This window comes from Gastrolobium bilobum, unplaced genomic scaffold (assembly GCF_033153095.1).
Source record: "Gastrolobium bilobum isolate Gb01-03AN ecotype WA unplaced genomic scaffold, APGP_CSIRO_Gbil_v1 utg23001, whole genome shotgun sequence".
Lineage (NCBI taxonomy): Eukaryota > Viridiplantae > Streptophyta > Magnoliopsida > Fabales > Fabaceae > Gastrolobium > Gastrolobium bilobum.
In genome coordinates, this window is record NW_026899448.1 from 1 (window position 1) to 13,784 (window position 13,784).

The following is a 13,784-nucleotide window of genomic DNA, read 5'->3' on the forward strand; positions in this document are numbered from 1 at the left end:
ATAATGCCACTATGGGGCGATATTCTTGGATTCCCAGCTGGTGGGAGATTTTTATACAATTTATAGGACATAAATAACACAGTTTTAATATTTTCACTTGTTTTAAACAAAATAAAAATAAAATTAAGAATTATTGATAAAAGTTACCGTTATTCTTTTGTCCGTGCTAAGATATATTAGGACAAATTAATTTTTGTATAAAAATTTTAAATACCATATTGTAGATAATATTTGCTCTTGTACTAAGAGGTCTTTAGGTTGGTTATTGAAATAAATATTTTTTATATTTAAAAAATCACTTTAATATATTAAACTATAATTATTTTATTTAAATTTATGTAAAGTTTAAAAGCAAGAAATATATAATTAATTAAAAAACTTACAAATCGAAAGAATACAAGTTTAATAAGTCTCCTTTTATGGTAAATATAACAAATGATTAAATTTCTTAATACAGGACAGAGTCTCATATGAAAACAAAAACAAAAAATCTCTATTAGAAAATAAAAACAAAATGACCATAGTTAAATCAAAAAAAAATTAGACTAGCAACACGAGAATATGCATTTGTGCCCTAGTTCTAAATAACTTAATTGGAAACTTACTAATTAATAATAAATAACATAATAGGAATTTCAATTTGCAAATGCAAACAACCACATTATTATTCCTTCTTTCTTCAAGCTGGAACGCATTGAGGGTAAAGCTTTCCTCTGTTGACATATTCAACATTCTCACAAGAAGCCTCGATGTCGCCACCGTCTACTGGTGTTAAAACAACATCTTGCATGTAGAGTCCTTTGCAAGGGATGCTTTTGCTGCAGTGAAGTTTTATTGCTACTTCTGAGGCACTCTTTCCTTTAATGTTTTGATACCGCACGTCGCTCAATTCCACTGCAGAGCCCTGTCATTCCACCAAGATGGTCCTCATTATTATCATGATAAATTTCATGCAATATTGCTATATATCATATATAGAAAAAATTGCTCTATATAAAGGACAAGCAGTTCGAGAACATTTAGTAATCACCTGCTCTGGGCATGGAGTTGACTGGTCACAGTAGTTTTGATCTATGAATATGGGATTAGACACATTTTGCATCTCTATGTTCATAAATCTTATGTTTCTTGCAAAACCAAGGCATTTGAGAAGGCATGGAATGCGGCATGTTCTACAGGGAGTGTTCTTTAGGTCCCTGAAAATAGTGTCTATTATCTAAAGCCAATAACATTTTCAGGCCCATGTAAACCAAATACTGCCTTTACGGTGAGATATATGTTCAAAAACAATGTTTATTGATAAAACATTTGTTCATCACTGGTAGTTCATTCTAATATTGTTCTGTGTTTCCTTCTTTTTCGTGTTAGATCCATAGAACAATCATTGCATGGCCTGATATGTCAGGGTACGAAAATCCTGGAAAAAGTGGCCTCAAATTTTAGATTATGTTTAATGGTAACACGAATCTCAGAGTTGATGGAGGCGGCCTCATCGATGGGAATGGCAAGAAATGGTGGATGAACTCTTGCAAAATCAGCAAAAACCTTGTAAGTTATTGAAGTTTGACTCTATTGCCCTAAACCCCTATTCCATTTTTACTTTGTTCTGTTGGATTTATCTCCGTTAAATTATAGAATAATTAATATTTGAATAACCTTTGATAATTATTATTATTATTTTTGCAATAAATACTGAATTTTAAAGAACACATATATATGACTATCCCATATCTAAATCTTTTTTTATTTTTAATTTATTGATTTTCAATACTGACCGTTATTTCTTTACTCTCCTCTTTTTGTTTCACAGCCATGCAAAGATGCGCCAACTGTGAGTATATATGTTACGAAGAACATTAAGTAGGTTACACATATATACTCACAGTTGGCGCATCTTTGCATGGCTGTGAAACAAAAGGAGGAGAGTAACGAAATAACGGTCAGTATTGAAAATCAATAAATTAAAAATCAAGAAAGATTTAAATATGAGATAGTCATATATATGTGTTCTTTAAAATTCAATATTTATTGCAAAAATAATAATTATTATTATCAAAGGTTATTCAAATATTAATTATTCTCTGATTTAACAGAGATAAATCCAACAGAACAATGTAAAAATAGAATAGGAGTTTTAGTCAATAGAGTCAAACTTCAATAACTTACAAGGCTTTTGTTGATTTTGCAAGAGTTCATCCACCATTTCTTGCCATTCCCATCGATGAGGCCGCCTCCATCAACTCTGAGATTCGTGATACCATTAAACATAATCCAAAATTTGAGGCCACTTTTTTCAGTATTTTCGTACGCTGACATATCAGGCCATGCAATGATTGTTCCATGGATCTAACATGAAGAAGAAGGAAACACATAACAATATTAGAATGAACTACCAGTGATAAACAAATGATTTATCAATAAATATTGCTTTTGAACATATATCTCACCGTAAAGGCAGTATTTGGTTTACATGGGCCTGAAAATGTTATTGGCTTTAGATAATAGACACTATTTTCAGGGACCAAAAGAACACTCCCTGTAGAACATGCCGTATTCCATGCCTTCTCAAATGCCTAAAGCACAATTAAAAAAAAGGTTAAGAGATTGAGAAATGGACTATTGAATATATATATATATATATATATGTCATGTTTATCATGTTGTTGTTGTTACGTTACCTGGGAATCATCTCCATCATAGTTTGGTTTGGCTCCAAAGACATTCACATTTTCCACTCTTTGAGACAAAGCAGATGGGGTGAATCGACTTTGAGACACTTCAGATGGGGTGAATCGATCAGCCCAAGTGGTGAAGCCAAAACATTCATATTTTGGCTTATCTAGCCTCCCAGGCCACGAGTAACGTGGATAACCTGATTGAAAGCGTGGGTACTCCAGGAAAGAGTCAAAAGACAAGCCGCCAAATGAGACAAAAAAGATGAGAAATGGAAAAACTAAACTTTGAGACATCTTTTCAGATTTGTGGTAAAGAACAAACTTGGATGAAAGACAGATTTATGGTAAATGTCAAAAGGAAGAGCTAGCTATATATAATACTGATGGGAAAGTTAGAGAGCTCGTTTTCTAGGGCTAAAATACGTGGGATTGGACAGAGAGAATGTAATTCAATATGGAAGAAGCAACATAATCAGTAATTAATTGATTTGCATCATGTATAAACAATCATAAATTTGATTGATTTTAGTATACAATAAAGGAAAAAAAATGTCATAAATTCTATAACAATTATGCACTAATCCCACATAAGTTATAAAATAATATGTAATAAATTAAGGATTTAGTGTGTGTCATTCATAAGGACACAACTTTTAGTGACTTACACAGAGTATGACCGGTCATACTCTGTGTAATTCTAAAAAGTTGCTTTTTTTCACTTTACACAGTATGACCGGTCATACTTTGTGTAAATCATTTAAAAGGACACAACTTGTATACTTTTAAATGATAGTCTTTTTTCCCATAAATTAATGATCATTGCCAATATGAGAACGTACTAAATCATATGAATTCATATGAGAAACTAACACGGAAGGTACCATAATTTGGAAACAATGATTTTTTTTCTTCTTTTTTCTTAATCCAAAAGAGGAAAAAAAATTTCAAATTAAGGTTGTCTATATATTTATAGTACCAACAATCAAGATTTTTTTTATGGAACATTGCTTGTGCATATTTTGTACACAACGTGCGTATGCAATGTTATACATATTGAATAATAGAAATTCAGCATAAGGTGGCGATGGAAGGGGAGGCTTTTGGTTCTTGGATGCTTGTCCAGCGTAACCAGCGAGGAAGAAAGAAGGTCGTGAATTCAGCTATGGATGCTGCAATCAAGGAGAAGGCTCATGAAGTGCATTCAATTCCGAGCAAAAAATCCGCACCTGGTGTAATTGCCAATAATGGGGGGAAAAAATCTGGTGCTGTCATGCAAGTTAATGCCAATTTAGGAGGAGTGAATACAGGTGCTGTTAAGAGGGAGATTTTATCAAAAAAAACGGTCCCTAATTATGGCCAGCCAATTGGCTCACGTTTCGCAATCATTGCTGACGTTAACAAAGTTTCAAAAGATGATAACGTTGCAAGGATGTCTAATCATCAGGATTTTAATGCAATTAATTTGCAGAAATCAAGCAACATTCCTGATTTGAATCAGTTAACCATCATGGATACGTCAGCGCAAAATATTCCTCAGCCAGCTAAGCATATGGGTGATCTAATTAATAGTCTGACTAAGCCTTCAATTGGGGCCCAGGAAAAAAGGAACCAAGAAGATCAACTCCTGCAGAATGGGAGCGTTAAAGTTTCTAGAAAAAATAAACAACAGATACCGAAGAAGACTGGGGCGGTGAAGGAATCTTTTGTTCTAAAGAAAAAACAAACGGGTCTTGCAGTATCTTCTAAGTCTTTCAAGCTTCCCTCTAAACCTCAATCTTTATCGAGGGAATCTAAGGAGAGAATTTTTTTGAGTTTGACTAAAGGTGATACAAACATGTTTCTCAATGATATAGCTCGTAACGTGAATCCTTCTCCAAGCTCGAATCTGACTCTTAGTTCCATTTCCGGGAAACAGGAGAATGATCAGCTTCTTGAGAGGGGCCAGCAAAATGGAAAAATCTTAATACCGGACGAAGAGTTTAAGGAGACTAATGAACCCCCTGATGCTTTGGTTAAATCGGTGTTAGGCAATCAGGCTCACAACAATTTGGTGGATTCGGATGGTGCTTCTATTTCGGGAGATTTAAGTGTGCAAACTGTTCCTCGATGATTGGTGTTCATACCATTCTTTCTTCTTCTCTGTATTTGTTTTTTATGAATATTGTTTCATGGAATTGTAGAGGGGCTGGAAAAAAGGGCTTTTCCCCCCTAATAAAAGACCTCACAAGAAGATATCGTATTTGTATCTTAGTGCTTTTGGAAACCCGTATTGGTGGACTGCGTGCAAAGCAGGTGGCTAAAAGCCTAGGGTTCTCAAATTTTTTTATTTTTGACCCGATTGGTTTTTCAGGAGGCATATGGATTCTTTGGAATTCATCAGAAGTGAATATCCAAGTTCTGCATACTGATCATCAATTTATTCATTCAAAGATAAGCTGGCTTAATTATCATAAGCAGGAATTTTTCACCTTTGTTTATGCTAGTCCTCGGCGTCAAGAGCGTCATGCTCTATGGGATGCTTTGGAGAATATTCAGCCGCAAAATAATAATGAATGGTGCATTATGGGTGATTTTAATACTTACATTCACTCGGAGGAGAAGAGGGGGAGTTCAGTTCACAATTGGAGGAGCATGCAGGATTTTCAAAATTGTCTTATGTCTTGTCATCTTAGTGATCTGGGGCACCAAGGTCCGAGTTTTACTTGGAGAAGAGGTAATCTTTTGGAGAAACTTGATCGTGCTTGTGTAAATCAAAGCTGGAACATGTCATTTTCGAACAGAGTTATCTCTCACCTTCCTTTTTATAACTCTGATCATCGTCTTATCCTTCTTTGGGATGGACAACCAAATTTTAGTAATGGAGGGGCTCATCCTTTTCATTTTCTAGCGGCTTGGTTGACTCATAATTCTTTCTCTGATCTAGTGAAGAGGTGCTGGGCAGGTGGTCACAATTGGAAAGCATCTAGTGAAAACTTTCGAGAGAAAGCCACATCCTGGCATAAGGATTGTTACAAGGAGGAGGAGAAGTTAAAAAATAATCTTCATTCTCGCCTCCGTGGAATTGATTATAGCTTAAGTCAACATCCTTGTCATTCTCTGGAGAGGCTGCAGAAAGAGATCTGGCAACAGTTAAATACTATTTATCTTAGAGAAGAGATTACATGGTACCAAAGATCTAGAACTGACTAGATTCGGTTTGGTGACCGTAATACTAAATTCTTTCATTCAGCAACAGTTGCCAGGCGTAGGAGGAATAGGATTGATGCCCTTCAAAATGATGTCGGGGATTGGATTGCTGACCCTTCTCTTCTCATGAGTATGGCAGTGGAATACTATGATAATTTATATAAGGAAGATATTCCTCTCCGGCCTAATTTTCCCATTACGAACAAATTCCCAGAAATGGAAAGGAGAGTTATGATGGCTCTTGAGAGCTGCCCTAGTAGTCAAGAGATTAAAGGAGTAGTGTTCTCAATGGGGCCTTTTAAAGCGCCTGGTGTTGATGGTCTTCATAGCATATTTTTTCAAAGCCAATGGGATGTAGTGGAGAGCTCTGTTTGTAATTTCATTAAGGGAGTCTTCAATGATCCTAGTCGTATAGAAGAAGTGAATCAGACTCTTCTTTGCTTGATTCCTAAACTTGAGAATCCTCATACTTTCAAGGATTTTCGTCCGATTAGCTTGTGTAATGTTATTTATAAAACGGTAACAAAAATTGTTGCTAACCGTTTAAAATTGCAGATGGACAAGCTGGTGATGCCTAATCAGTGCAGTTTTATCAGAGGTAGACAAGGTACGAATAATGTCATAATTGCTCAAGAGCTAATCCATTCAATGAGGAAAAAGAGAGGATCTAAAGGTTGGATGGCGATCAAGGTTGATCTTGAGAAAGCATACGATAGGATCAGTTGGAATTTCCTTCAGGATACCCTATATGATGTAGGGCTTCCTGAAAATTTGATAAGACTAATTATGTTGTGTGTTTCATCTTGCACTATGAATGTTCTTTGGAATGGGGCTTGTACTAAAGAATTTCGGCCAACTAGAGGCTTAAGACAAGGAGATCCTCTTTCTCCTTATCTTTTTGTCCTCTGCATGGAAAGACTAGCCCATCTCATTTCTCAGGCAGTGGATCACAGGAGGTGGAAGCCAGTGAGGATTAAAAGGGGAGCTCCACAAATTTCCCACCTTTTTTTTGCTGACGATCTCCTTTTGTTTGCAGAAGCTTCTCAGGAGCAAGTGTTAATAATTCAACAGGCCTTACATATATTTTGTGATTCATCTGGTCAAAAAGTCAATCATAGTAAGACTAGAGTTTTCTTTTCTCAGAATGTGGGTCATACTCAAGCAAACTATCTTAGTAGGCTTCTTGGTTTTTCTTTGACTGCGGATCTTGGAAGATACTTGGGAATTCCTTTGCATCATAAGCGAGTGGGTCGGTCATCTTTCTCTTATGTTTTGGATCGAATGAATTCTAGAATTGCTGCTTGGAATCATGCCAGTCTATCTCTAGCAGGTCGTGTTACATTATCTAAAGCAGAGTTATTAGCAATCCCATCATATCCAATGCAGGTGTGTTCATTACTGCAAGTCACCTGTGAAGAGATTGATAGGAAGATTCGAAATTTTGTTTGGGGTTCATCTCCACACTCTAGACGTTCTCATCTTGTGGCCTGGAAGCAGATTTGCATGGATAAAAAAAATGGAGGCCTTGGACTGCGGAGTATGAGGGAAATGAACTCAGCATTTATCATGAAGGTTGGGTTCAACCTCGTAGCTCATCCAGATGCCTTGTGGTCAAAGTTCTTACGTGTTAAGTACAATGTGGAGGCAGGCATGACACCAATTATTCATGCTCCAAACAACAGCTCCCAGCTTTGGAAGGGAATTACGCGTCATTGGAATATTATAATGGATCATAGTCGGGTGCAGTTAGGCAATGGTCAGTCCACTATGTTCTGGCTTGATAGCTGGCTGCCAGATTGTGGTCCTTTGATCTCATATGCAGGTTCTCAGTTTTCTATTAGTGATACTCTTCAGAAGGTGGTGGACTACGTGGATGAATTGGGGCAATGGAAATGGAATTCTCTTCGACAATTGCTTCCAGATTCTGTGCTGCATCGATTTATGAATTTTCTTCCTCCTTCTAGTCAAGATGGCCAGGATCATTTAATTTGGAATGGAACGACAGATGGCAAGTTTACTGTTAAGTCAGCATATGCAATATTAGCCATCAAAGATACTACAATCCAACAGTTTCCTTGGGAAAGTGTTTGGAGATGGCAGGGGCCAGAAAGAATTCGCTTTTTTCTTTGGTTAATGGCAGGGGAGAAGCTGATGACTAATGTTTGTAGACTCCGCCGCCATATGGCTCTTTCAGATCTATGTCCTAGATGTAATCAGTCTAGTGAAACTATCCTTCATACTATTCGCGACTGTCCACAATCAAAGGAAGTATGGTGCATGATAATGCCTCATATAAATCAGCGTGAATTTTTCAACCTCAACCTGCACAATTGGATCATTTCTAATTTAGACAGCTCAAAGGATTGGGGGATGGGGTCGGACTGGCCTCTTTTATTTGGAATCTTAGCCTGGAAAATTTGGAAATGTAGGAATTCTTGGGTTTTTGAAGGTGATCGCCAGAATGCTTATTCACTTATCCGTTCAGCAATTGGTTTCAGAGATAGTGTCGCTCTTGCAGCTAACCCTGTTTTTGGAGCGGGCAATCAACCAAGGAATCGAATAGAGAGATTGGTTGCTTGGTGTTGTCCTCCTGTGGATTGGGTTAAGCTTAATGTTGATGGTGCATGTGATGCTAATGGTACTAGGACTGGGTGTGGAGGAGTTTTTCGCGATGCCTCAGGAACTTGGATCGTCGGATTCTGTAAAAATTTAGGCTCAGGTACAGTTTTGCATGCTGAGTTATGGGCTTGCTTGGTTGGTTTGGAGCTAGCTTGGGATAGAGGTTTTAGGCAAGTTTGGCTCGAAGGAGATTCTCTTTCAGCTCAATAGCTCATTACAAATGGGTGCCACCATGATTACCCTGCGGCTAATTTGGTGAATCGTATTCGAAATTTGATGCAGCGAGATTGGCAGATTTATATGTCTCACATTCACCGTGAAGGAAATAGAGTAGCGGACTTTCTAGCCTCTTACTCTTATGGTTTCTCTTGGGTAATTCAGGAATTTGATTGTCCACCGTCAGGTTGTATTGATTGTCTGTATGGTGACACTATAGGTGTTCACTGGTCTAGGCTTTGTGCCTAGTTTCTTTTTGTTGTGTTTTTGTTTTAATTTCCTATTATTTCCAAAAAAAGAAATTCAGTACGAAGTATCCCTCCTTGCTCTCGGGAAAACGAGGATTAATTTCCTTTTTCCACTAAAAAACAATATTGTCTAATCAGGTAACATAATTCAATTATTCATTTTATATGATGATTGGCCAAAATTATTGAAGGCCAGGTTTTGGTTTCAGATTTCTATAGATCATAGGGATGTTTGAATTGTGTTTCCAAAAACAATAATTTTAATTTTCAGAATAAAAAAAACTTGTTTATAAAGACTTATTTTATGTTATCAAAAAAAAAAGACTTATTTTATAAAATTAGTTCTACAAATTATAATTGTTTTTTATTTTTAAAATAATATTTAGAGAACGTGTCTGTCTAAGTTGTTGTTTTTTTATATTTACTTTAACTCTCAAGATACAACAAAACATATATTTCCTTATCTACTCTACGAAACAGTTTTAAGAATAAAAAAATATATTATCGTGAGGGGCAAAAAAATTAATTTATTGTTTTTTAAATAAAAATTACGAATTTATGGCAGTTTCGGATATAATTACACATTTATTGCACAATATCACGTCCAATTTGGGCGTCACCAATCACGCCTAAATTGGGCATCACTCATCAGACACGTGTCACAAAAAATTAACAATTTAATCGTAAAACTTCTGAAGGTCATAACTTTTAACTCGGGTATCCGAATCAGGTAATTTTTTTTTTGATTCCATATAACTTTCCGAGATCTACGTAATGACACCTCATTCGAAATATTTTATCTCTCACAAACATAATTTGAATTTTGTAACAATGAGACTTTATCTTTTAAGTTGTGGTCTGAATTTGCAAAATTAATTTTTATAAACGCAATTCAAATATGCCCTATATCTTTTGGAATTTGAAACCCGAACCTGGTCTCCAATAAATTTGGACAATCATCATATAAAATGAATAATTGAATGAGGAAGGATATTGAAACAACCAATTAGTGTTACTACCAATCAATTTCACCGTTCGATCAATTATGTTGATTCAACGGTTATATTTATTTTCATCTTTGTATAGTTTTGATTTCTCATATTTAATGTGAAAGCATTAAATATCGAAAATCATAACTATACAAAGGTGAAAATAAATATAAAGTATTAAATATTGGAAATTATAACCATACAAAGATGGAAATAAATATAACTATTAAATCAACAGAATTGATCTAATGGTAAAATTGATTGGTAGTAACACTAATTGGTTGTTTCAATATCCTTCATTATTCAATTATTCATTTTATATGATGATTGGCCAAAATTATTGGTGTCTAGGTTCGGGTTTCGAATTCCAAAAAATATAGGGCATGTTTGAATTGCGTTTTCAAAAATAATTTTTTAATTTTCAGAAGAAAAAAATTGTTTGATAACGTTTGTTTTGTAAAACTAATTCTAAAAATGATTACAATTTTTTAGCTTTTAGAATAATATTTAGAAAATATATCTAAATTATTTTATTTTATTTTTGATTTTTAATTTTCAAAATACAAAAAACACAGAACATATATATTTGATTAACTATTTTACAAAACAGTTTTAAGAAAGAAAAAAAAATTATCGTGGGAGCTGTGCAAAAATATACAAATTTCAAAAGAATGTCTTCATTTATGTCAAATACTAACTTAATGTGTTACATGAAGTCGTAATATAAGAATTTCTTCCAATCCATTTGTGAAATATGAATGCTTTGGGATTAACGTTACAGTAGTTATTATTAGTTATTTTATATTTAAAATAGATTATAATAAAAATATTATTGAAAGAAGTTTTAAAAAATTCCTAAATTAAAGCTAAACATCAGTGAATTCAGGTGGAAAGATTAACATGCCAATTTCTCGTTTAAATTCTTCATAGCTAAGTAATAATAAGTAAAAGGTGTAAATGGATCAGGTGATTTAAGAGGGGTACATTTTATATCATGTCGGATTCGGCTTATTATATATAGTCAAATAGAATAGACTCAAGCTTTAAAAAAGTATATTTAGAAAGAAGGTTATAGACTTTCTTTTACATGCCGGACTTGTAAATCTGCAGGTCGGCCTATATCATATTATTTATTTTAAATAAAATTACTATTTTAATGATTTTAAATAATAAAATACTATTACTTTAATTACTTTTTTTATTATTGAACGTCTAATAAGCTTAAACAAGCTAACGTGCCTAGGCCAAGATTTTTATTTTTTTAAATATAGGTCAAGCCAAATTTATAATTTGGATCTACACAAGGTTAATAGACCAGGTCAAACTTAAATTATTTTACACAAACCTAATCTATTTAAGGCAAAGCTCAGCCCCGTCCGACCTATTTACATCATTACTAATTAGTAAACAATAAAAAAGCCTAATAAGGACGCCATAAAATTAGCAACTACATATATCATATGGAAGAAATATTGCATTCGTCAAGAGCTCTACAAAAAGAACCCAGGAAATGATTTGGGGTGAAATTGGGCCGAGCCGGCCCACAGGGTCCTACACCTCAGCCTACGTTAAGTCAGATCTGACCTAGTATATTTTGTAAAATAAGTCAGGCTCCGGCCTTGGAAAAAGCTTGTTTAATAAATAGGCGATATGCCCACCTTTACAAGGCCTGACCTATAAGCATACAGATTGGCCTATATTTAGGGGTGTTCGCGGTCTGGATTGGATCGGTTTTAGAAGCAAGAATCATTCGATCCAATCCCTTCGGTTTGATCACATAATCATCCATTCAGTTTGGACTTTTTTTCAAATCCAATCCAATCCAATTTTTTTCGGTTTGGATTGGATTGGTTTTCGGTTTTTTGAAAATCCTAAAATTTGTTTCTTGATTATTGCTCAAATAACATCTTTTGTATATATTAGCTTTGTAATTTTATTTTTTTTAAATACAAAAGTATCAATAAACGATAATATAGATTTTTTTTTTTTTGGACAATAAGATATGAAGCTCTACATATATGAAATTTTGTTGATTAGATGTGACTAGATTTTTTCTTGAGTTTAGTTGATGGGTTAATGGATTTTGGGTTTAGAAATTTTTGAGCTATGATGGGGGAAAGTCTCAAGTAGGTAGAGGAAAATTAATATATTGGATCGTTTGGATTGGATCGGTTTTCATCTACCCATCCGAAAACTGATCCAATCCAATTAAAATTTACGATTTTTTTTCAGTTTTTGGTTTTTCGGTTTTCGGTTTATTCGGTTTTTCAGTTCGATTAATGCGGTTTGGAGCGGTTGATGAACATCCCTACTTGTATTGTACTATTTATTTTAAATAAAATAAAATAAGTATGACTTGAAAAAAAATATAAATTTAATCAACTAAAATTCTTTTATAATTTAATTATATTTGATTAAATTTTAATAAAAATCTAACTTTATTTGGCACGTAGGAGAAATCAACATCTTAGCATGTTAGATTGTGTATATGAATATATTAAAAGATTTTTGGGAGAGGTTATACTTACTATTTTTTTTTTACTATCAAATTTTAACCGCTGATTTCTGTCAATCTAACGTATATAATTTATTGGATCACACTATTTAATTAATTATTAATTATCAGTAAATTATAGCTGTTAGATTTACGAAAATCAACGGTTAGGATTTGGTAGTAAGAGGTAGTAAGAAAAAATTGTAGTAAGTATAACCTTCCCAAGGTTTTTTGTTTCTTAATCTTTTTTGTTTCTATTCTTTAATCTTATTTTTTGTTTTCTACATTTACAAATTGTTTGCCTACTTACGTAACATTGAAATTGTATTTGCAGAGGAGAGAACATGATAAGAAATTTTTGGCTACTACAAGTATCATGTTGTGTTTGTTAGATTCATGTAATTATTTTAATTTACATAGTATGCATTTGTTTGTTAGATCTAATGAAATATATACTATTTAGTTTGAACATTTTGATTTTGAGAGTGACTTAAATGCAAATTGTGATAAATTGTTATTGTGATTTATGACTTTTTTGGACGTTGAAACTGTGGTTTTTGTTTTAACAACATAATTTGAGTTTTTTTTGTGAAATTGATTCTTAATTTTGCTAAGAAGTTAAAATTAACAGGCTAACCGACCATGTCAGACTATTTATTTTTTTTATAAATAGGTCAGCTAACAGCAGACTTGGTTAGATCAAATTAAAAAAATTTATCATAGATTTAAGCTGGTCGGGACAATTCTCGACCTTGTCCGAAACTTTGACTGTAAGTGCAATGATGTGTTAGACTCATGCTGGAGCTCGCAATGATGTGTTAAGACTCATGCTGGAGCTCATGCTTGAATTAGACAAATAGCAATTGAGTCGGCATGGTTTACCAGCACTTGTTTAACGGTTAACTAATACTTCAATTAAGTGAAGTAGTATTTAAAGTCTTTAAGAGCTAATATTTTATATTATAAATTAATTAAGGTGCTGAAATTTTAGCATACTGATTAAGGACATTGATTTATTAAAAAAAAATAGGCATTAATAAAAGAGAAAATATACTCTTATGTTGTAGGAAAAAATTTATCTTTTCTATATATACATTGATTTTCGTGTTAATTTTTTATTTTCTTTTTCTTTTTCTATAATAAATGGATCCTACTATAATTATCTCTATTGCATGAAAAAATTCTATTAATAAAGCCCTTAATAAAAATATTCAAAGGGTAAAAATATCTAATTGATACATATAAATTTGCAATATATGGACTAAACACGCAGTACATATGACTTGTTGATAAACGTCAGAATTTTTTAATTAAATTAGAACTCCATAATAATATTATAATAAGGGGAAAATGTTTT

General features: G+C 33.5%; 1 protein-coding gene across 1 annotated transcript; it reads right to left on the minus strand.

The window, feature by feature from the left end:
* Positions 1-679: 679 nt before the first annotated feature.
* Positions 680-2,969, minus strand: LOC133290486 (polygalacturonase-like). The gene is made up of 5 exons (XM_061488571.1): positions 2,679-2,969; positions 2,448-2,573; positions 2,167-2,346; positions 1,031-1,216; positions 680-904 (listed from the first exon to the last, which is right to left on the minus strand). The coding sequence occupies exons 1-5, from the start codon at positions 2,967-2,969 to the stop codon at positions 680-682; spliced, it is 1,008 nt and encodes a 335-aa protein (XP_061344555.1).
* Positions 2,970-13,784: the final 10,815 nt, after the last annotated feature.